Below are 26,022 nucleotides of genomic sequence, written 5' to 3'. Positions count from 1 at the left end.
GGTTTACTGTCTACAGATCTCCAGTTCATTTATCACAGCAGGCAGAAAAAAGTGCAAGCAATGTGACCCCAAACACCACGTCTTAATATCATACAGTCACTCGAGCTTTCTTCACAAAGCAGAGGCATAGTCGGACATTTACAGCTATAATAATAATAATAATAATAATAATAATAATGTAAGGGCCTTTTGGTGATGGAGGCTTATCAAATCAATGAAAAGGTTAAATGTTGACACTATTAAAAGCATATCTATATATATATAAAAAAAATACAAAAAGAAAATTTGTTTGCTGTATAAGAATGGCACATATAACTTACATAATTTAGGCACAGAAAAACAGACTTGCTTTATTATATTTCTTATTTCGGTTCAATAATTTGTTTTCTTTTTTAAAAGTTAAGCTTTTTCAAAAAGTGTCTAAATTTTACGATGGCGTATTATGGTTGTATTGTAGGTATAAAACACAGAGCTGAGGGAGGGGTAATACTCCAAGAAAATGAAAGAAAAAGCCCTCAGAATTTGTGAGACTAAAGTCAGAAATTTATGGGGGGGGGGGGGGGATGTTGGATATTCTCTGAGATTATAAAGCCACAAATTTACAAGAAAAATTTTTTTGGGAAAAAAAAAAAAGTTGATTTTTTTTTTTTTTTTGGTGGGTGTCAAAGAACCAGATCGCTTGACTTTGTAAAGTTCCATCACACTACAGATACCATGACCGAGCTGAGTTTTATAGGAAATGCAGTCTTTCCTCCTCGACTGCACAATAAAGCACGGTTTTTTCAACTGCATTTCCCAGAATGCACTGCAGCCAGGTAGCTGGGAAGCAGGAGATTTTTTTTTTTACCCCCCATAAACATGGTGCTTTTTAATAATGGGATTTCTGACTTTTTCATCTCAGGATTTCTAAGTGGTTTTTTTTCTCCCTTGCAAATTAATGACTTGATTTTAAAAATTAATGACTGAGAATATTCAAGTCTTTTCTCATAAATGTCCAACTTTCATCTTGGAATTTCTCTCTCAGAAACTTCCCTCCTCACCTCAGCTGGGTTTTTTTTTTTTTTTAATTTTTTTTAAACCGACAATGGCCCTCATATGCCATCGTAAAATGTGATACGTTTTAGACAAAACACAAGGGAAAAAAAAAAAAAAAATTTACTAGCAGTATATCCTCTTTATATTCTCTTCACAGCACGGTCCATGAGCACTTGTTCACCGACAGCATTTTGTTGTTTTGGTTTGTTACACATTGGAGATGAAGGGATGGACTAACTGTTCAAGTCTTCACACACATCCTTGAATCAAAGGCAAGTTTAAAATTATGGTCCTTTTTTTTTTTAAACTTCAAATCCTGGCTCTCAAAGTTCAAAACCAACAAACAGCAACACTGTCCAGTTACATCACGACTGCACTGTGTTACAAACGGCCTAGATGTGAAAACACTGACCGGGAATACTTGTTTGGTTTGATATATATTTATATTTAAAAAAAAAAAAACCCATCACAGAGTTCTCATTTGATTCTGCTCATTTTTACAGTGAAACAATAATAAGGACGAATCCACTTTTAAATATCTCTAGTACAGTGAATGAAACTGAAGACTGAACAGCAAGTGAAGATCCAAGTTCAGGACTTGATGAGAATACTGTTTTAATAATTATTATTTTTTTAATCTTTCTTCACAATATTATACTCAAACAATGGTTTCATAAAAACGCAGTAGAACTGGCCAAAATTGTAATTCATAACCTCTTAGTAGTAAAACACAAGTATACAGTAAGAAGATGTAGAGATTCCATTTTTGCCATTACATCGATGAAATGTACATTTATATCTGGACAGGTTTCATTTCCTGCATGCTGTGCCTCCCATCCCAAATAAAACGCCAAACGAACAACACTATTATACAAAAGGAAAAAAAAAAAAAAAAAAAGATGCAGCATCAGAGGCGAGAGGTTTAGACTCTTCATAGGCGTTTACTGTAATACCTGTTGGCTTGTTATAGAGATTAGTTTCACATATTGCCCTCTTGAAATGATCTAACTGCATTGATGAGAACCGCAAATCTACACCTACTACTAGTAACTAGACGTAGTGATGCCTATAATCATCTGAGGATATATTAATACCATCAAAATGGGTCATTAGTATCAAAATACTCTGCATGTGCTGCCACCGGTTTAGTAGCACTATTGCTAAAGCGCTGAAGTGCTCAGGCTGATTTCAGTCAGCTATAAGAGAAAGAGGAGCAGCGTGAGAGCAATGGCCAGGCCTGCTGGGATTGAACCATGCCCCATCAGATCAGACATTAAAAGCAGAGACAGTTACATGTGGAGGAACCGAGCAGCACATCTCACTGAGCTCAAGGGACGTTTAGTTTTACATGTGGATCTTATTCTGGACTTACAGCTATACTGATCACTCTAGGGAGGATGAGGAGGAATGCTAAGAGTTCTCTCTGATCCTTGCTCATGTTTCAGTAGAACTTTAATGGGCCACAGTACTGAACCCTGAGGGGCCACGGTGCTGGAAAGTTCCAGAAAATTCCACCAACCTAGACAACCGCTCTTCCTTCCACACTGACCTGATGTCCAAACGGACTTGGCAGCAAAATATGAAAGACAGAGAGACAGCAGGAGAGAGAAATGCAGCGAAGATGGGAGATATGGTCGCCTCTCGTGTTGAATTCAGATACACAATAGATCGTGATACACAGAGGGGCGTAGCGGCAGAGCTTGCATAGAACAGATTCTCAGTTGTGCTTGTGGTGAAGTTTTGATCGTCATCTTGATATCCGAGACATGATACTGAACAGGAAATGATCCCCACCCCGAAAAACCCACTTAGCACCATGTGATGTCTTTTACAATGTCCAAATGCACACTTCAACAAGTACGTACAATTGTTTGTTTTGTTTTTCCTTAAGGTATGCGCTGATGAGAACCTTAAAAACAGCTGTGATACTCAGCAGGGCGTCAGCTGAACTTGGAAAAGGTTTGCGCCCAATCAAGGAAGGCACGTGGAGAGGATGGAGTTAGACTTCAGACATGGGCGTGGACCTCCTGTACAGGGCGCACCGGGGGCGTTATTGCTTTGAGCGCATTTCCTGGGCAGCTCTGGCTGCTGTGGCCATGGTGAAGCGGTGCTGGATCGAGCGTAAAAGCCGGGCATGAGCGAGTACGTGCGTGGCACTTGCGGGCACCCACCTGACACACGAACTCACTCACCGTGCTGAGCGGAGGCAGGCTCGGGCGCCGGCGCTCCAGCCGATCCTCCTTGCATTTGATGGAGTACCAGGTGAGGAAGATGAAGACGAAGCCGACGAACTTGAGGCTGGCGGCCAGACCGAAGTAGACGAAGCGGAACGAGGTGACGTCGTACTCCCAGCACGAGCCGTGCACGCCGCAGTCCTGCTGCCACAGCATGCACGTGGTGTCGATCACAGCGCCGAAGTAGATGGGCGTAGGGATGTAGGCTGCACGAGGGCGAGAAATTAAAATAATGACATTCATTCTATACCACGGTTTTAAATTCTAACTAAATTGGTATTATAATGATAATATACTTAATATGAAGTTTGTGGGATTTTTTTTGTTCAGGTATTATGGGAGGAGGAAATACCTGAAACCCCACAGGGCAACATGCTTCCATTACTGGATTTCTGAAACCCTGCTTTCGGTGTTGCGGGATAATGTGCCATCTAGCATCTTTTATGTAAAACCACTAGATGGCACCATTGCTACAGCTGAAGCAAGAGCTATAGTCTATGACTCTGTCCAAGTAACTAATAGATATAAAAATCAATCTCACACCCCAACTCTGTTTCTTCCACAATTAACAGTTATTCCACGAACTCGAGTCGTACATGAGCTGATAGTCAGCTATAAGCCACGTACAATGAGATTGAGTGGAATAATTTTCATTCTCTCCACGCTCACTGGATTTTGAGAAACCGAGCATTTTTATTTTTTGAAAATTCAATAAATAAAAACTTTATACAAAATAATTTCCACTTAGAATGTAACCAAACCGGCGAAACGACAGGAACAATTTGTGAAAAATGCGAAAATAATAATTCTTGAAAAATAAATAAAGTTCTTACCATCAAATACTTTTATTCTATATTTTGTTGCTTTTTTTTTGTATTTTCTGGGGTTTTCTTCTTTCGGATTTTTTTTTGGCGGTTGGCAAACCAATTTAAACGTGCATTACTGCCACCAGCTGGGCTGGAGTATGGAACAGGCGATTTGGGGGGGGGACAACGACCCTATATTCTTTTACCCATTTCTGTTTCTTTTAAATACTTGATAATTTTGGGGTTTTGCTTTCGAGTAGAGTTTTGATTTCATCCTCAGTTGGTTCGGTAACACACTCCGCCATTTTGTTTTTCTCTACTCACGGTATACGAGCTGATATCCTAGTAGTAGAGTAGCCAATCAGCGCGCATGATTGCTCATATCCAGTGAATGTGGATAGAATAATTACTATTATACAGTAGGCGTGCAGATCACAGCAAGATCGTATGATCTTTTTGAGACAGACCACTTACATCAGGCTCCAATCCAGTTTAAACCGCCGAAGCAACTGGATTTAATTCGGTTTTAAATATTCGCTGGATGTGAACGCTGTCTGATATTCGGCAAGCGCACCTGAATTTTAACACGTCTTATTCACTGCATATGCTCACTACATAGGGTACAGCATAATGACAATTCAGTGCACTCCCTCCAAGCATGGTCCATGAGGTGTAATGGCACTGCAAACCCGACAGTGCACAATACGGCCAGTGGAATATCATTTGAGATTCAGCCACAAAAGTCTGATGAAGAAGTTAAAGTATGAAGTTGCTTTTAAATCACTGTTTTGTTTTTAAAAAGAAAAAAAAATACAAAATGAGAATTTAAAAATAAAATTGTGGCTTTTTTTCTTTTCTTTTAAATGAACATAAAGGGTCATTTGGCCAAAAATATTTAAAACAGATGTCTGCTATATGATTGTGAAGTCAAACATTGGCTCTTAAAACACTCAGATGTAGAATTTTTGCTCTCAAATATCTAAATTAGACAGGAAAATCCAGATATAATTGTAATACCCAAGACAGATGAAGAGACCAAGTGTAAACTGGCTCGTGTTTTCTTCTTGCCTTTTCATTCAGCATTATTTTTAATGGTCATCTTGTTTCAGGTCTTCAACATGCAGTACTGTGCAAACAGGGCCGGATTAACATGGCCAGGGGCCCCTAGGCTACAAGTTGCTGTAGGCCCCCCCCAGCCACCACCATCTTATCCCATCTACCTGTAAAGAACTGTCTATTTTCTACATTTTAAAGTTTTTTTTTTGTTTCATTATTAAACTTTGTACAGCTGGGCCAGCAAAAACAGAACACCAAAAACTATAAGGTTTAGATTGACAACAACTTATCACAACTTAGACTACGTTCAGACTGCACCCTGAAACGACCCATATCCGATTTTTTTTGCCCATATGCGACCTGTATCCGATTTGTTATTGACAATCTGAACGACACAGATCCGATTTTTTCACATGCGACCCAGGCCGCTTGGATATGTGGTCCTAATTCCGATGCATATCCGTTATTTTCACATGCGACTGCAGTCTGACCGGACAGGTCGCATTCATGCGACCTACACGTCATCAACAAGAGACAAACGTCACTATTCTGCGTTGGCTAATCCCGCCTCTTTGGTGGAAAACAACAACATTTGTACAGTTTTCAGAATTTAAATAGACTTTTATAGAATTGATCAAGCTAATGGTGGATTTGGTAGGGACCTGGATGTTGATCTGTTAGCCTGATTAAATAAAACAGTTTCTATAACTGATTTATAACTTAAACCATCCTGTATTACAAGATTATAAGATTGTTCTGGAAATTTCCAGTAATTTGACACCTTCGGTCTCATTAGTCTGCTGCCCACATTAATCAGATTATTGTGAGAGTTCCGCCGCCGCCACAAAAACCACATCGCCAGGTCTCGCCTCATCTCCATAGCAAACTGCACTGGTGTTTCTGCACCTTGAGCCAGCGCTGAGAGAAGTTGCAGAATTCAGCTGGCTATAAACAATCTAAATAAATATTTATAAAAATGTAGAAAAAGTTTATTAATATGACGAAATAAATATGTGCAAATTATTAAGCCTGAATTAAGAGTTTGGTAATACAGCGGCCGTATCCCAAATGACTGCCTACTGAAGCTCGAGTGCACTATATAGAGTTTAAAAATCCATTACTTCCTAGTAACATGTAGTGCACTTATATAGAAATTAGAGAGACATTTAGGAGCCAACCCTCGTTACCAGGCTACACGTTTTCATTTCAGTTCAGAAACAAAAACACACACGAGACCTCACACTTTAACACTAACCAGATAATTAAACAAAAAAAATTATTAAACTTGAAGAGTGCGCTTTTTTTTGTTTACGTATTACGTAGATGTGCTTATTACGTGTCAATTTGCGCATGCGGGACACTTTTGGGTCGTTTTCCGTTCATATTGGAGATCGCATACAAGTCTCATATAATTGGTAATGTGAACGGCCTAACAAAAAAAATCGGATTTCACAACAAATCGGATATGGGTCGTTTCAGGTTGCAGTCTGAACGTAGTGTTATGCAGCTGTCAACTGAATGTGCCTGTAGGTCTTTTAGGCAACTGAACCTCTCACGTACACGATGAAGAGGCTATAATGAAAGGCAATAAAGACAAAGTAAACAAACTAATGATCAACAACCAGTATCATTCTTAAAAGTTTGTCCTCTTCGCTTTTCTTGTAGAAAAGTCATCAATTAGACTTGAAAAATCCAATGAACGCAGAATGTCACTTTCAAGAGACATTAGAGACAGGTGATTCAATCTGCATTGGCCCATGGTGGATCTCAGTCTACTTTTAACCAATCCCAGTTTAGAAAAAGACCGCTCTCCACTGGCATTACTCACAGGCAAAGTCAGAAAGAGTCGTAGGGCAATGTCAACATTTGCGTTTGTGAAACTAGTGGCAGTGGCACATTCATCCACAAATGGGACGGGGTCTGAAAGGGATGGTCCTTCACCCTCACCAGAGCTAGCAGTACTACTGGCTGCAGCTGCAGCTAACTTAACATTTGCTACGCTAGTGTCATGATGACTTGCACTTGCCAGTTGGGTTTCATTAGGTTTAAAAAACCCTGTTAGTTTTGGTATATTGCTCAAGAGAGCTTTGTCACGTTGGGCTTTTTGCCGTTGCGCCTTGCGCTTTTGAGCACCGCTCTCGTATTTTCTGTCACACGTTCACTGTTCAACTGTGGAGTGACGTCGTGCATGACGTCTAACGTTTATATATGGAAGGCGGATTTGCCTCACCCAATCAGCGTCTGTTTATTTAAATATTCATTTTGAATAAACAGACGCTTATTTTTTTTTTTTTTCTTTTGACCAATTGGGGGCCCCTAGGCTGAAGCCATATGAAGCCTGTGCGGTGATCCGGGCGTGTGCAAAAGTCTTCGTTACACAATTTTTTTTCATACAAACTTCATTACAGATTTCTATTTTATGACTTCGACATTATCAAGTCGGTACAAAAAACATTTTAGAGTCCAAACGCTGGTTTTCCAGCACAAAATTAAATGTTACAGGAAGTGTGTGTGGGGGGGGGGGGGGGGGGGGGGGGGGGGAGTTGTATCTGAGCAGCATATTCCATAAGAGAGCACTTTTCAGATTAAAAAAGAAAAAACATAATGAAGGCTGCTGGGTTTCGGTGCAAAATGAAGAAGCGAGTGTGACAGTCAAAGTGTCCAGAAGAACTGGGGCTGGTTCTGTAAGATGCTCAGTAAAACCTACAGCTCATTTCCACATACAACTGCACTCACTGGACCCAAGACTACTATTTTTTATTTTATGTTTTTTTAAAAGCAAAAGGGTCGTCTCACACCAAATACTGACTTTGTTTCATTTATTATGGCTTTTTGCCTTATAGTATTTTTTTTAATGTTGAAACATTTTATTTCATTATATTTAAGCTGGGCGGCACGGTGGTGTAGTGGTTAGCGCTGTCGCCTCACAGCAAGAAGGTCCGGGTTCGAGCCCCGTGGCCAGCGAGGGCCTTTCTGTGTGGAGTTTGCATGTTCTCCCCGTGTCCGCGTGGGTTTCCTCCGGGTGCTCCGGTTTCCCCCACAGTCCAAAGACATGCAGGTTAGGTTAACTGATGACTTGACCGTAGGTATGAGTGTGAATGGTTGTCTGTGTCTATGTGTCAGCCCTGTGATGACCTGGCGACTTGTCCAGGGTGTACCCCGCCTTTCGCCCGTAGTCAGCTGGGATAGGCTCCAGCTTGCCTGCGACCCTGTAGAACAGGATAAAGTGGCTACAGATAATGAGATGAGATGAGATATTTAAGCTATTTTTGGCCTACCGCATTTCTTTACATGTGCCCAAGACTTCTGCACAGTACTGTATTTGCATAACTGCAGCTGACTGTAATGCAGGCATTTGCATTTCCTTTTGCAGATTTTTTTTTTTAAAAAAGCAAACAAAACAAAACAAGCTCACTTTTAAAAATTTGTAAAACACATCAGTATGGAAATAAGCACACGGCTCCAGATTAAACCTGACAGAAGACGTGATGAGGATCTGTTACTCACCGAGCGTTCTCAGCAACACGAACTGCATTCCTAAAGCGAACGGTCTTTCCTGCTCCTCTACTGACCTACAAACAGGACAAGACGTGGGAATCACGTTACTGCATGGAAACCCCTCCGTATCCCGGGTTTGGAGCTGGAGATCATCATTATTTTCTCTACTCATCATGTTGATAAAGGAGAACACTGATCACAGAGCTGACGGAGATAAATGTCTCAGACGTTTTACCATTTTAGTTATACACACACGCACCATATTTAATATAGCACTCTTTTCATACATTAAGCACGTTCAAAAGCGCTGAACAATAAATTACATTTACTCTAACATGTAAAAATCGCAATGTAATGATTTTTTTTTTTTTTTTTAACCAATCAGGTATTTAGTATACAAATTATACTAGGGCGGCACGGTGGTGTAGTGGTTAGCGCTGTCGCCTCACAGCAAGAAGGTCCTGGGTTTGAACCCAGCAGCCGGTGAGGGCCTTTCTGTGTGGAGTTTGCATGTGTGGGTTTCCTCCGGGTGCTCTGGTTTCCCCCACAGTCCAAAGACATGCAGTTAGGTTAACGTGGGGCGGCCTTGGGCTGAAGTGCCCTTGAGCAAGGTACCAAACCCCTGACTGCTCCCCGGGTGCCCTGGTGTGGCTGCCCACTGCTCTGTGTGTGTGTGCGCACGCGCGCGTGTGTTCACTGCTTCAGATGGGTTAAATGCAGAGGATGAATTTCACTGTGCTTGAAGTGTGCATGTGACTTCTTCTTAAATTCATTATATTCAGGAATCGTGTGTGTATTTTAAAGGGCACACATTGGAGTCATAATGAGCAGGAGGATGTGAAAGGAATCAAATTTTTTTTAACGTACCTGAGAGTGACGATGATGGCGGAGGGCTGCGCACAAGCAGTTATGAGTGTGACGATGAAGAGGAAGACGAGGAAGGGGATGAGTGTGTTGCAGGTGCGGTCGCACTTCCCAGACACGGCGAAACCGTTCTCGTTCAGGTAGGTCTTCACGATGACCAGCTGGAGCTGACTACCTTGGCCACCGGTGGGAGGAGTGATGACCTGCCTGCTCTGTACACACGCACAGTCTGTGTAGTTTCTGATCTGCAGTGTGAGAGAGAGAGAGAGAAACAGTTATATTATGACAAGAAAGAAAGTGTATGGTTAAACTGAGTCACGGTTAGGGGTGTAATGATACACTCCAGGTGTGACTCCATTCGATTCACGGTACTAGGATGAAGATTCAGTTCTCAGAAAATTTGAATGAAGGAAAAAAAAAAATTGCTGAAAAGATTTTTTTTTTTAAACATTTCTGCACAACAAACAATACAAAACAAATGTGCGTTTTTGCCTGTATAAAACTAAAACTGACTACAAACAGGAGTTTAAGAAAAATGTACTATAGGTTCACCAAATCTGAAAAATAAATAAATTTATCCCCAAATACACATTTTTGGATCACATCACATCGTATTGTTATACTCCTCGTACTGACACACCTTCAGTACTTGGCCCGCTAATAATACTTAAAAAAAAAAAAAAAAGGCCCCACCACCGTGCCTACACACAAGATTGGACCAGAAAGTATGAGGTCCATCCAAAAGTAATGACAAAAATGGAAGGCAAAAAAAGAGACAAAAAGCTAAAAGGGGAAAAACAAACAGCAGTGAGGAGGAGAAGCAGCAGTGCAGGTGGTTAAATAAATAAATTTGAATGATTTGAAATTGATCAGGCGGCACGGTGGTGTAGTGGTTAGCGCTGTCGCCTCACAGCAAGAAGGTCCGGGTTCGAGCCCCGGGGCCGGCGAGGGCCTTTCTGTGCAGAGTTTGCATGTTCTCCCCGTGTCCGCGTGGGTTTCCTCCGGGTGCTCCGGTTTCCCCCACAGTCCAAAGACATGCAGGTTAGGTTAACTGGTGACTCTAAATTGACCGTAGGTGTGAATGTGAGTGTGAATGGTTGTCTGTGTCTATGTGTCAGCCCTGTGATGACCTGGCAACTTGTCCAGGGTGTACCCCGCCTTTCGCCCGTAGTCAGCTGGGATAGGCTCCAGCTCGCCTGTGACCCTGTAGAACAGGATAAAGCGGCTAGAGATAATGAGATGAGATGAAATTGATCAGGCACGAATAAGAGCTGCAGTAAGCTCTTTTTTCCCCCCCACATAGTGAACGTGTCAGGCCTCACAGAGCTGACAGACTAAGAACGGCATTCATTTCCATGCCATTTCAGAGTCTCAATCGAAATGATGGATATATATATATATATATATATATATATATATATATATATATGTGTGTGTGTGTGTGTGTGTGTGTGTGTGTGTGTGTGGTGTGTTCACTGCTTCAGATGGGTTAAATGCAGAGGAGGAATTCTGCTGTATGCTTAAGTCTGTGCTCAAGTATACACGTGATAAATAAAAGGTTTCTTCTTCTGGTTACAGTGTTTCACCAGCCAGAACTGGAATCCAATCCAAACAACAAATCTTGGCATCTTTTACATCCTCTACATGCCTTATGTAGTTCCGACTGGTTAAATCAGTCCTCAGACTGAGTAAGAAAAAGCGATTCACAGCCAGAGCCAAATGAGGCTTCACAAGGACAAGAATTTTACATTGATTGAGCTTGAATGAGAGCTGCAGTAAGCTCTTCCCCCCCCCCACATAGTGAACGCGTCAGGCCTCACAGAACTGACAGACTAAGAGCGGGATTCATTTCCATGCCATTTCACAGAGTCTCAATCGAAATGATGGAAAGCCTAATGATGCTCTTTTGCCACCTCAAACCAGAAAGCTTATTTCCAAGTACCATGGATGTCTAAGATTTCACTCGAGAGACCGATACATCCAAGATACTGCTACAGCCATACAGAGTCCAAGACGGGATAACTGTCCTGTCCTGTGGGTAGGAAGGACAGCCTTCCTCTTGCCCTGGTCAGTCAGAACAACATTGCCAACTGCAGGCGTATTTAAGCTCATGTATAATGAATGTGTCTCATCATCTCCTCAAGGAATAAAACAATTTGGGGTGTTGCTGATCTAGGAAAATATTCAATAAACTGGTGTCATGTGACTTGATGTGACAGAGTTACCATCACTTCTGCCAAGTTGATCATTTTCCTACAACAGCATGTGTCGAAGAAGCAGCAGCCAATATTTGTCCCATATACAACCCCAAATCAGAAAAAGTTGGGATGGTCTGGAAAATGCAAATTCATCTCATCTCATTATCTCTAGCCGCTTTATCCTTCTACAGGGTCTCAGGCAAGCTGGAGCCTATCCCAGCTGACTACGGGTGAAAGGCGGGGTACACCCTGGACAAGTCGCCAGGTCATCACAGGGCTGACACATAGACACAGACAACCATTCACACTCACATTCACACCTACGCTCAATTTAGAGTCACCAGTTAACCTAACCTGCATGTCTTTGGACTGTGGGGGAAACCGGAGCACCCGGAGGAATTCCACGCGGACACGGGGAGAACATGCAAACTCCACACAGAAAGGCCCTCGCCGGCCACGGGGCTTGAACCCGGACCTTCTTGCTGTGAGGCGACAGCGCTAACCACTACACCACCGTGCTGCCCAAAATGCAAATTAAAAAAAAAAAAGAAAGCCGTATTTCTAAATTGACTGACTTGTATTTCACTGCAGACCGATTGAACCCAAGATATTTCATGGTTTGTCTGGTTAACTTCATTTCACTTGTGAATATACTTTCATTCCTGCGTTTCAAGCCTGCAACACATTCTAAATAAATAAATAAAAGTGATGGAGGTAATTTAGTGCTAGAAATGAGGTAAAACAATTAAATGATGCGATTTGAAACAGGTGATTGTAATCATGATTTAGTACAAAATCAGTATCCAGGAAAGGCCGAGTCTGAGGAGCAAAGATGGACTGAGGATCTCCAGTTTGCCAACAAATGTTTGAGAAAATTATTGAAAATGTTCAACAATGTTCCTCAAAGAAAGACTGGAAGGGATTTGGGTATTTCACCCTCTACGGTGCATAATATGAAACAATACAAGGAAGCTGGAGGAATTTTGGTGTGTAAAGGTTAAGGGCACAAGCCTAAGCTGAACACCTGTGATCTTCGAGCTCTCAGACGGCACTGCATCAAGAACCATCGTTCAGCTATAGCTGATATAACCACAGGGGCTCGGGATTAGTCTGGCAAACCTTTGTGAAGCACTACAATACAGAGTTACATCCACAAATGCAAGTTAAAACTTTATTGCGAATAAAGGAAGCCTTGTGTCTCCAGAAGCACCGTCGACTTCTCTGGGCTTGGAGGCATCTGGGATGAACCATCACACAATGGAAACGTGTATTGTCGTCAGATGAAGCAGTATTCCAGATCTTTTTTTTTTTTGAAGAAAAGGACACCATGTGCTCTGGACCAAAGATGAAAAGGACCATCCAGACTGTTACCAGGAACACGTCCAAAAGCCAGGGTCTGTCATGGTATGGGGTTGTGTCGGTGTCCTTGGCAAAGGTAACTTACACTTCTGTGATGGAGCATTAATGCAGGAAAGTACATTGAGATTTTGGAGCAACATACGCTGCCTAGAAGACGACATCTTTTCCAGGGATATTTCAACAAGGCAATGCAAAACCACATTCTGCACACATTACAAAGGCATGGCCGTGGAAGAAGAGGGTGGCTGACCCCTCTGTCCCCAGTAGAGAAGGTGTGGTGAATTTTGAAATGAAAAATGACAACGACGACCCCGTACTGTTGCACACCTTAAGACCTGTTTGCAGGAAGAACAAGACAAAATAACATGTGAAACGCTTCATCACTTGGTGTCTTCAGTCCATAAACATCTTTTAAGTGTTGTGAGAAGGAATGGCAGTGTGTTTATAGCAACTAACTGATTTGGGGTTGTACATTACAGCAGAGTGAAATTCTTTTCTTCACATATTCCAGCTTTTTCAGAAGTTGAGATCAGAACACAGCGTCAGCCACGATACAGTGCCCCTGGAGCAGAGGGGGTTAAGGGCCTTGCTCAATGGCCCAACAGTTGCAGCTTGGTGGGGCTGGGGCTTGAACCCCTGACCTTCTGATCAGTAAATCAAAACCTTAACCAGTTTATATATTAAAAGAATGCCACAACAGCTCATACTTTTTATCAATTTATAGTTACGGACTATAAACAGCCATAAACGGTCACTCCATTTCTTTTTCTTGCCTAATAGGTCCTGCTTGTGTATCCTTTGACTGTTAAGTTTTTTTGGTTTTTTTTAACAAAATTGAATTGGAGTTGAATTGTTTGACATTCAGCCTCTGGAGAAAAAAAAAAAAAAAAGGGACTCCGACAAGTGCCGAGAAATTATTAACCTCAATCAATTTTAGGCGACATATTTTGTTTATTATAATATGTAATTAAAAACTGTAAAAATTAAGAGATTTATCATATTTTAAAAATGTGAAAATTAAGACACTATGACGCTGCAAGTGTCTCTGGGACATAGCAGGTTAGGCTTTACACTCACTGCTCGGTAGCTGTTGTGTGATTATAGGGACACTCTGCTAACAACCGTGAATTGGCCATTAATAAATTGTGATACAATTGAACAAAAAATAAAATGGGAACATACAACATTTTTCCCTCTTTTTGAGCATGCATTACAATGCGCTCACCCCAGTGCTGTCGTTGCCGACCGTGCTGCAGCCTGCCAGACAGGGGTTGAAGTAGGTGATGCCGTCAGAGCCGCAGACTGGTGCATACTCGTTTATCTTACAGCCACAGTTCACGTTGCAGCTGCCTGTCAGGTTCCTGTGAGTCAGCGTCAGAGTCGGCCTAGAAAGTTAAGGATAAATAAATAAATAAATAAATAAATAAAGAGAGAGAGAGTCAGTAGGGATGGGAGGCAATTTCAAACAGTTTACCACTCCTCCAGCTGACTTAGCATTATACCTGGAGCAGCTCCAGAGATCAACCTCAGCACAACACAGCGAGTGGAAACTGGCAGAAATGAGAAAGTGCCCCAGGAATGGAATTAGCACTCAACTCACTCCACTGCGTAGTTCTTAAAGCAGATATGCAGAACCTTTATTTTTAATACATTTCTGAGTGGATAGTATCGCCATCCCGGACTCTTGTATGCTGCATAAATGGGAATAAAAATAAAAAATATATACATTTTTGAGAGTTAAAATTGACTGCAAAGTTGGCATTTGAGCTGCCCCACTGAGCCAGCCAGCCCTGAGCACGTGACGTCACAGCGGTAACCGGTTTTAAAGCCGAGGCCTTTGGCAGCTATAGACCAAAGCCAGACTCTGCAGGCGAGAGTGGTTGCAATGGCCTCTTCGTTTGGATTTACTGGAGAATCTTCAGATTCCTCAGATAGTAATGCATCTGACTGTGATATTAGAGTGAAATTGGAGTATGTGTGTACATGCTACTGCTATACACGTAGAACCATATCAGTTCAAACCGTCGGAAAGTGAATCTGATAGTAACATGTCAGCCACGGAGGCCCCCGCCTTACGAAATAAAGCCAGAGAACAAAGCCGTCTAGAGAATTGGAAGGAATTGAACTAACAGTCTCATGTGAGACTCATTAAAACAGGATGGGTGTTATAACTTAGGCAACATACATGTACATGCATGCATTTTCACTGATAAAACATAAAAGGCTAATTAAATAATCAGATGAACTGAGACAATCACATTCTGAAGCAAATTAAATAATCTTATACCGCTAACTTAAACACACAATACAAGTTACATGTATTAATCTAGACGCAGATAAACGGGTGTTATGTAACCAAATGAGAGTCGCATCTTACCCGTCTGTTCTCGCTTCTTGAAGGCCGAGCTTGTGGACAATTGTTTTGAAACAACAATCTGAGTGAATGAATCTCCGTTCATTCACTTCTTCCACATACAGTGGGGCAAAAAAGTATTTAGTCACCAATTGTGCAAGTTCTCCCACTTAAAAAGATGAGAGAGGCCTGTAATTTTCATCATAGGTATACCTCAACTATGAGAGAATGAGAAAAAAAAATCCATAAAATCACATTGTCTGATTTTTAAAGAATTTATTTGCAAATTATGGTGGAAAATAAGTATTTGGTCAATAACAAAAGTTCATCTCAATACTTTGTTATATACCCTTTGTTGGCAATGACAGAGGTCAAACGTTTTCTGTAAGTCTTCACAAGGTTTTCACACACTGTTGCTGGTATTTTGGCCCATTCCTCCATGCAGATCTCCTCTAGAGCAGTGATGTTTTGGGGCTGTCGCTGGGCAACACGGACTTTCAACTCCCTCCAAAGATTTTCTATGGGGTTGAGATCTGGAGACTGGCTAGGCCACTCCAGGACCTTGAAATGCTTCTTACGAAGCCACTCCTTCGTTGCCCGGGTGGTGTGTTTGGGATCACTGTCATGCTGAAAGACTCAGCCACGTTTCATCTTCAATGCCCTTGCTGATGGAAGGAGGTTTTCACTCAAAATCTCACGATACATGGCCCCATTCATTCTTTCCTTTACACGGATCAGTCGTCCTGGTCCCTTTGCAGAAAAACAGCCCCAAAGCATGATGTTTCCACCCCCATGCTTCACAGTAGGTATGGTGTTCTTTGGATGCAACTCAGCATTCTTTCTCCTCCAAACACGACAAGTTGAGGTTTTACCAAAAAGTTCTATTTTGGTTTCATCTGACCATATGACATTCTCCCAATCCTCTTCTGGATCATCCAAATGCTCTCTAGCAAACTTCAGACGGGCCTGGACATGTACTGGCTTAAGCAGGGGGACACGTCTGGCACTGCAGGATTTGAGTCCCTGGAGGCGTAGTGTGTTACTGATGGTAGCCTTTGTTACTTTGGTCCCAGCTCTCTGCAGGTCATTCACTAGGTCCCCCCGTGTGGTTCTGGGATTTTTGCTCACCGTTCTTGTGATCATTTTGATCCCACGGGGTGAGATCTTGCGTGGAGCCCCAGATCGAGGGAGATTATCAGTGGTCTTGTATGTCTTCTATTTTCTAATAATTGCTCTGACAGTTGATTTCTTCACACCAAGCTGCTTACCTATTGCAGATTCAGTCTTCCCAGCCTGGTGCAGGTCTACAATTTTGTTTCTGGTGTCCTTTGACAGCTCTTTGGTCTTGGCCATAGTGGAGTTTGGAGTGTGACTGTTTGAGGTTGTGGACAGGTGTCTTTTATACTGATAACGAGTTCAAACAGGTGCCATTAATACAGGTAACGAGTGGAGGACAGAGGAGCCTCTTAAAGAAGTTGTTACAGGTCTGTGAGAGCCAGAAATCTTGCTTGTTTGTAGGTGACCAAATACTTATTTTACAGAGGAATTTACCAATTAATTCATTAAAAATCCTACAATGTGATTTCCTGGATTCTTTCCCCCCCATTCTGTCTCTCATAGTTGAAGTGTACCTATAATGAAAATTACAGGCCTCTCTCATCTTTTTAAGTGGGAGAACTTGCACAATTGGTGGCTGACTAAATACTTTTTTGCCCCACTGTAAGGGAGAGATACGGTATTGCTGCTGAGGCAAGCATATACAGCGGGGGGGAAGCCATATCCAGCGGAGAAATCTGATAACTGGGCCGCTCATTCTCCATTTTCTCCATACGGAGTACTCCGCCATTACTGCTCGGCTCACACTCCAGGAGAACTGGTGCAACTGAACTTATTTTCCTTTTCTTATAGTTTTCTTTTCCTTTAATCATTGGTACTGCACCCTCTTTCAATACGGGCTTATAGCCAACACTCCTCAACAGATCAGAGGTTTCATATGAGTCATCAGTAAAACGTGTCCGTGAATTTCTCGCAAAACGCGTCCAAATCTTTGCAGTTTGAACATTCTTGGGCCATGAATGCAGCATAAATCCACCTTCTGTCATGTTGCTGCACCTACCAGCAACACATCTATGTGGCACGGCAATAAATTAGCTCAAAATGGAGGATCAGAGTTGCAGTCAGCTCTGTGTTTTAGTATAGCGGAAATGCTGATGAGACCGATAGACTTCCTGCTGTGACGTCACAGATGTCAAGGTCATTCACTCAGACCGCTACCTATATGAATCATTTTAATCATAAAAATTACTATATTAGATTTATTGTTAATGCTTAAAACTGTTCCTGTGCCATTCTTGAGGTCTCAAGGCATTTATAAACAAAGTGAGGCCATGGCTCTGGGCCATGGGGGGGGGGGGGGGGGGGGGGGGGGACCCCAAAACTCATGATGGGGTGATGGATATAGAAAAAATAAACAGTTTTCCAATAACAATTTATTCCTCTTAAACCACAGCAATGTGGCAACAATTACAGCTTGTATTTATTAAACAACAACATGCCATACTTTTTATCCATTCATAGTTACACTTAATGTCGCGCAAGGACCATGAAAACCCAGGTAGTTCCTGTTTTCACTTGCGTTATTGCAGCTATAAAAACAGTCCGTCCCATACCAGCTTGTCATGTTACCAAGAAACTGGAAAGACTTTTTCCAGTTCTGAAGACTTTGTCATGTCAGAAAACTTACTGAGTTACAAAGCGCTGATCCCAGAGACTCCGCCCTACAAACTGGTAAACATCTCTTCACTATAAACGACTGTTCATGGAGCATCCACCATACAAGTCCCTCTGTAAGATGTTACTACAGAAATAGTATGTTAGAATGAGTGCATTAATATAAATCTGTGATTTACAGTCGGAGTTACAATACCAGTCAAAAGTTTGTACACCCCTACTCTGCTCATTCATAGGTTTGTGTGCATTTTGACCATTTTCCACATTGTAGAACAATACTGAAGACATCAAAACTATGATTAACATCTGGAACACATAGGGAATTATGTAAAACATAAAAGCGTTAAAACACAAAACGCGTTTCATATTTTTAGATTCTTCAAAGTATCCAGCGTTTACCTTGACGCTTTGCACACTATTGGCATCATCTTAACCAGCTTCATGAGGTCGTCACCTGGAATGCTTTTCAATTAACAGCCGTGCCTCATCAAGAGGTAATTAGTGCAATTTCTTGCCTTCTTAATGCGTTTGTGCTCAAACAGTAAATAATAATAAAATGCAGTAAATAGCCCTATTCCACACCACAACTGTAGTAATCCATATTATATTATGTCAAGAACCGTTCAACTAAGTAAAGAGAAACGACAGTCCACTGAAAACCAGTGAATTAGAAGGCATGTCCAAACTTTTGACTCAAAAAATCTTCGGCAAAAACGATTCAGCAGTGCTGTGGCGTAAATGAAGAACAGCAGACCGATTCATCTTTTAAGAGAGCGCTCTGTTTTGAAGGCCCTTTAAAAAAAAAGGTACCCTATGGGTACACGTGGCTACTGCTTATAAATAAAATGGTTTTCTAATACCATGTCCATCCAGTAAATATAGCATATACATTTACTCTGAGGCAGTAGCCACAAAAACGAAGCATAAACCAAAAATGAACAAACCCACAGAAGTAAAATATACCAAGTGTCTGTACTTTATATTATTCGACGCTTACCTCTTAGAGTTTTCGAAATTGAAACCTCCGAACCGAGGCCGACATACATACGCTGTCGCCATGACCCAAATTCTTATTTCTCAGAAATGGACCGGCTAGACCTCAGTGGCCACAATACTCTTTGACAACTTCCTGTGACAACTCGGAAGTGCGTCACATCGACATCACACATGGGACCACTGGCCGAAGAAGGCGAGGAAAGGGGGACGACCTGGAGCATATTTTAAAATATGAAAGCACTTTCCCTCGGTAATAAGCATAAACATGTCTTAAAGCGATTTCTTTAGTCTAGTCCATTTATTTCAAATGGTGACCTGAATTGTATACACTCACCGGTCATTTTAATAGGAACACTCGTATGTGCACACGCAGTGTGCGACTGTTATACTCATTCTTACAACATGATGACATAGTGGCTAGCGCCTCTATGAGGCAGTAGCCACAAAAAGTAAGTGTTTATTGGTTTATTAACTATTACTCAGTTAATCACTACCTTAAGGTCAAGATCGGTTCAATTTGGAACATCTCGTCTCATTATCTCTAGCCGCTTTATCCTGTCCTACAGGGTTGCAGGCAAGCTGGAGCCTATCCCAGCTGACTACGGGCGAAAGGCGGGGTACACCCTGGACAAGTCGCCAGGTCATCACAGGGCTGACACATAGACACAGACAACCATTCACACTCACATTCACACCTACGGTCAATTTAGAGTCACCAGTTAACCTAACCTGCATGTCTTTGGACTGTGGGGGAAACCGGAGCACCCGGAGGAAACCCACGCGGACACGGGGAGAACATGCAAACTCCGCACAGAAAGGCCCTCGCCGGCCACGGGGCTCGAACCCGGACCTTCTTGCTGTGAGGTGACAGTGCCAACCATTACACCACCGTGCCGCCGGATGTAAACATGTCTGACCTTTTTCCAACCAAGAATCCTTTTTTTTAATTTTAATTATAATGAAATTTACTTTATACCTTCACTAACTTAATATGCTGAAGAAGTGAATCTAAAGAGCTGTAATACACATCTAATGCCGAAGCTATTTTGGATCTTGCCCTGACTCAACTTCTGTAATTATCCACCTCAGATTACACAGCACACTGATGCCACCAGATGCTTCGTTACATAAGAACACAAGCAAACGAACGACAGATAGCTGTGAACGCAGCGTTCCGGTCACAGCACAATGACTCGCTGTTACAGAATTGACTGTACTGTAGCTTTAATGTTCACCCTGTGACCTTGGGTAAAGAGGTGGATTTTTTATTTTTAAATACATGTCTTCTTCGAAGTACTGATTCACTGTCGACATTCCACAACTCCTCTCATGGAAGGGCCTCACAGCTTCCTGTTATGTCTTCCACAAACACACCACACACATCTACGACTCGGGCTGGCGCCTCTCGGACTCCACCTCCGAGCAGCTTTGTGTGGAATTTCAGATTTGATAGCTTGTTCCTTGTTTACCTAATCCAGCTGATGCAATTGGCTCGTGTTAGTTTGCCGACTGGCTGTGCAGTACGCTCCTGAACACACGACCACCTTGTTCTACATTCTTACCACATCATCTCACATAAACCCATCTGCTACACCGCCAACTCCTTTAACCTGTAAAACATATCGACACAAAGTAGCGCAATCACATTTAACTATCTAAACTGCACTCAGGGTTTTTCGATTGAAAGGAGAGGAAAAAAAAAAAAAAAAAAGACAACAAATAACGGCCTACACCTGCATCCTGTACGCATGAAAGTGCAGCCTTTTCAGCAGCATGCACTCCGTAACCTCAGAGCGTTCCACTCCACTCCACTCTACTCTACTCTGCCTGTCCTTGGTGCATTGCTGACATCTCAACATCCAGCCTTTATAACTTTTCATGATGTTTATAGGAGAAATAAAAACAAGATTTAATCCTGGCCTGTCGTCTCATTGAGGAAATAGGACAGAAGGTGGTGAAATGGAGGACATAAAAAAGAACAATAACGTGTCCCGAAGTGAAAAGAAGCCTGTCTTACACACAATGCTGAAAAGCTTGCAGTATTTTTAGTGCTGACATTTTCCTTGAGCTTGATGTTATGATGTTCCACAGCAACCTTTTTGATGTGCACATCTTTAACATTTCTTACTGTATGGGAAATGTTTGTAGATGTAAAGTAGTAAACAGTGCGTTTATACGCAGGGGTGCATGGACGCCATTTTTTTTTTTCCCCAGTCCGAGTACAAATACAAGTACAGGGGTTTGGTTCTTTTTTGATACTCATCAATACAAATGAATAACCTACTTGGTATTAAGCAATCAGGGACGTTACGGGAGATTTTATTCAGGTAGCTGCAGTATGCTGCTTGCAACGATCTCCTTGTGTCGAGTTTTAGGTACAAGATGTCTCATCTCATTATCTCTAGCCGCTTTATCCTGTTCTACAGGGTCGCAGGCAAGCTGGAGCCTATCCCAGCTGACTACGGGCGAAAGGCGGGGTACACCCTGGACAAGTCGCCAGGTCATCACAGGGCTGACACATAGACACAGACAACCATTCACACTCACATTCACACCTACGCTCAATTTAGAGTCACCAGTTAACCTAACCTGCATGTCTTTGGACTGTGGGGGAAACCAGAGCACCCGGAGGAAACCCACGCGGACACGGGGAGAACATGCAAACTCCACACAGAAAGGCCCTCGCCGGCCCCGGGGCTCGAACCCAGGACCTTCTTGCTGTGAGGCGACAGCGCTAACCACTACACCACCGTGCCACCGGTACAAGATGTTATGATGTTTATTTAAATTGCATCTGTAATAGACTGCTTTCCGGTAACCTACTTAATGAGCAATTTGAAATTGCAAACTTAAATAAAATAGTACCCTACGGGTGCATGTGGCTACTGCTTATAAATAAAACTGTTTTCTGATCCCGTGTCCATACAGTAAATATAGCATACAGTGCAATGCAATAATGAGTACACCCCCCCTGAAAAACGACATTTTTCACAGTATTAAAATGAACACAAACAATATGTCCCAAACAGTTCCTTGATGATGTTTATTGCACTATGTTCTTACATTATAACTCAAGCAGAAAGGTGAAAAGATGCCTTAAATTACATATTTTTCTGTTTCCGTGAAAGTGGGGTGGAGCAAAAGTGAGTACACCCCACAACAAACTCAATTACATCCAGTACATTTAGTACTTTGTATGGCCTCCATTATTTGCAATGACAGCCCCAAGTCTCCTTGGCATGGAGTGCACAAGTTGACAACATTTGGCTACATCAATCTTTTTCCATTCTTCAAGGATGACATCTTTCAGAGCCTGGATGTTGGATGGAGAGTGATGCTCAACCTGCCTCTTCAGTATTCCCCAAAGATGCTCTATAGGGTTCAGATCAGGTGACATACTTGGCCATGGAATCACTCTCACCCTGTTCCTCTTCAGAAAGTCAGCAGTGGCCTTAGATGTGTGTTTTGGGTCATTGTCATGTTGAAAAATGGCACGACGACCAACGGCCCGAAGTGATGGAAGCATCTTAGCTTTCAGTATACAGCAGTACATTTGAGAATTCATGATGCCATCAATGAAATGCAGTTCTCCAACACCCGCAGCACTCATGCAACCCCACGTACGAACACTACTCCCTCCATGTTTCACTGTGGGCACCATGCATTTTTCCTTGTACTCCTCACCCTTGCGACGCCAGACTGTTTTGAAGCCATCAGTTCCAAAAAGACTGATTTTGGTCTCATCACTCCAGAGTATAGAGTCCCAGTAGCCTTCATCCTTTTCAGCATGTGCCCTGGCGAACTCTAGACGGGCTTTTTTGTGACTGGGCTTTAGGAGAGGCTTCCTTCGGGGACGACACCCATGCATGCCATTCCGCTGCACTGTACGGCATATTGTGTCACGTGACACATTCACTCCAATTTCAGTCTCTACTTCCTTAGATACCTGTTGTGCACTTGCATGCCGATTTTCCTCAACTTTTCTCATTACAAGCCGCTCCTGCCTGGGTGTTAATTTTCTTGGCCGGCCTGTACGTGTCTGTACTTTGGCTGCAGTTCCATCTGTCTTGAATTTTTGGATCACTTTTGCAACCGTGTTCTTACTGATAAGTAAGGCTTTACTGATCATCTTGTAGCCCTCACATTTCCTGGCCATGAGGTGCCATTGCTGACAGCAGAAAATGGGAAAGGGTGGTTTGCTTTAGGTAACAGCCTTTTGTAGCCAACTGCCTAATTAACACCTGTGTAATGACTAATTAGACTCACCTGTGGTTAATTGTTTGTTCAGGTCCACATTGGTAGCCTAAAAAGTTGCTTTACTCAGAGCCCTTCAGTGGGGTGTACTCATTTCTGCACCACACAAATTTCACTAAAACTGAAATAAAAATCATTTAAGTTATATTATTAGCCTTTGTTTTGAGTTCAAAAGCTCAACAGAACCTGTGTTTAACTTAGTCTGGGAACATTTTGGAAATATATCTTTGTGTTCCTTGTCATATTGTGTGAAATGTTACTTTTCAAAGAGGGTGTACTCATTATTGCATTGCACTGTATATACACGTCATCAATTCTACTCGCCTCATCTCCTGCAAGCATCACCAAGCCGTGAGCAGCGTCAGGGCTCGGAGTATTTTGGTTACCAATTTTGTTTACTGTGGTTTTGTTCAAAATACAGTGCAGTGAATTATATCTCTTTTCAAAATAGTAAGAAAGCACGTGTTCATTAATTGTCTTAGAAGTGTTATTTAGTACTAATGAGCACATTTTGTTTCACAAGTGTAGTGTAAAGACTCGAATTAAAAATTAAATAAAAAATTAAAGCGAATAGCAGAAGTTTGATATCGGCTTTTCAATATATCTGCCAAAAAGCTCAAAAACAACCCACTTACAAAACCTTTCCTTTGACCTTTCCAGGGTATCTGCACATTTTTCAAGTACAAATTTAAAGACTTTTAAGATCTTTTCAAGACCTCTAAATGGAAAAATTAAGACTGTACCATGGCAAAGAAAATGATAAATACGACAACTTAAAACTGTTTTCTGCAATAGTTTTTTTTTTACGAACTTTAAGAAGAATGCACACAACTGGTGAACAACAGGGTGCATCAATGGCAACTGTTAGACATGCAAACAGCTGAAGCAAAGTCGTGTGTTTTGGGCCTGCAGAACTACTGTAGCAGCAAGGAGAAGACTGGGGTTTACTGGAGAAAACACCATGAATCATTTCAAAAACGAAAACAATAAACGGCAAGTAGAACCAGCTGAACAACCTTAGCCAGCATTATTTCAATCCCCAAAGATTATCTTTGATGTGTTATTTTATGTCCGACAGCAAAATCAGTCTGAGTGTGGTACAGTATACAGCTGGCTGAGGAAGTTCTCGAGTATCTTCTGCATTATAGCAGGTAACAGCATAAACCTGTTCATGCAGTCATACAATCATCAGAGCGTTACATTAAACACAGAAAAACAACTGTCACCTTTCATAACCATTATCAATATTAATCAATGTGTTGTAATAACTAATTATCAGTGCAATTGTTATATCAATGTTTATTATTCAAAAATAATCATTAATTATCTATAATACATGAATAATTGTTTGTATTACTACTACTACTACTACTACTAATAATAATAATAATAATAATAATAATAAACAAAAAACTTTTTAATAATAATTAAAAAAATTAACTCAATTATATAACATTTTAATAATCACTACTTATTAGCTATATTAATTGAGTAGCAATTATTATAATTCAGTATTAATTACTACTTAATTAATAAGCAGTGATTATCAAAATGTAATTTAATAATAAGTAGTAATTATTATCATCAACTACTAAATTATACTAATAAATAATAGTGATTATTAAAATGCTATAAAATTGAGCAATAAGATTAGTTCAAATTATTATTAAAAAGTAGTAATTATTATTATTATTATTAGTAGTAGTAGTAGTAGTAGTAGTAGTAAAAGTGATACAAACAATTATTCATGGATTATAGATAATAAATTTGTTTTTAATAGTGAACATTGATATAACAATTGAACTGATAATAATAACTAACAACAAGTATTACTAGTAGTATTATTGTTTATTATTATTAGTAGCCGTACAGTTATTTTATATCAATGTTCACTTTTTAAAAAAATTATTTTATCCATGAGTATTTGTCTGTATTCTACCAATTACTACTTTTTAATAATTATTTGTAATAATTTTTTAATAACTTAATTTTATAACATTTAATAATCCCTAGTACTTATTAATTACTAATTCATAAGTAGTAATGATTAATAATCAATAATAATTACTATTACTACTAATTAGTGGTTGTTAATATTATTCTTATTATTATATTAAAAACACTGTTGTAGATGATAAGTAATAAAACTAAAAAAACTTTTTGTACAAATTATTTATATTGTAGTATATTTAGAATTATTGTATTTTCTGTAGTTCTTTTTAATTGAGTTTTGAAATAAAGGTTGTTTATATATTTATATTAAACTTAGGACAATAAACAATGTTAATTGGGGAAAAAATGATGCTAATCATCATCATCATTATTATTATTATTATTATTATGTCCTATAAGTCCCATTTTCCACCTGACTCTTGTGCGCATGCGCGAACCCCCCTGCGTTTCACTCCGGAGTGCTTGACCTCTAACACACACACGCCTCATGTCCGTGAAAAGCCAGTTTCCCAGTGGGCATGTCCCCAGCGCTGCGTTACCGTCTTTAAACACATTTGTGCGATCCAGCGCTTTTTATCGCAAACAAGTCTTCTCCTTATTTTGGGGGTATTTGTCATCCCCCAACCACTTGTCGTTAAACAGGCATCTTCCCATAATTATCAACACTTTCTAGCGCCCGCGTAAGC

The 26,022-nt window shown here is 41.0% G+C and overlaps 1 protein-coding gene across 1 annotated transcript in view; it reads right to left on the bottom strand.

The window, feature by feature from the left end:
* Positions 1–1,539: 1,539 nt before the first annotated feature.
* The window catches only part of LOC132867126 (solute carrier organic anion transporter family member 5A1), a 94,009-nt gene continuing 69,526 nt past the window's right edge, over positions 1,540–26,022 (bottom strand). The window contains exons 6-9 of the mRNA XM_060899874.1: positions 14,276–14,435; positions 9,497–9,738; positions 8,639–8,703; positions 1,540–3,475 (exon numbers count right to left, since the gene is read on the bottom strand). Coding sequence (XP_060755857.1) covers positions 3,042–3,475; positions 8,639–8,703; positions 9,497–9,738; positions 14,276–14,435 — 901 coding nt within the window. The 3' untranslated portion in view covers positions 1,540–3,041. The remainder of the gene's footprint in view (positions 3,476–8,638; positions 8,704–9,496; positions 9,739–14,275; positions 14,436–26,022) is intronic.

The sequence above is a fragment of the Neoarius graeffei genome, chromosome 19, assembly GCF_027579695.1.
Source record: "Neoarius graeffei isolate fNeoGra1 chromosome 19, fNeoGra1.pri, whole genome shotgun sequence".
Lineage (NCBI taxonomy): Eukaryota > Metazoa > Chordata > Actinopteri > Siluriformes > Ariidae > Neoarius > Neoarius graeffei.
Note: the sequence above shows the minus strand (reverse complement) of the source record. Positions and strands in the feature narration are given on the sequence as shown.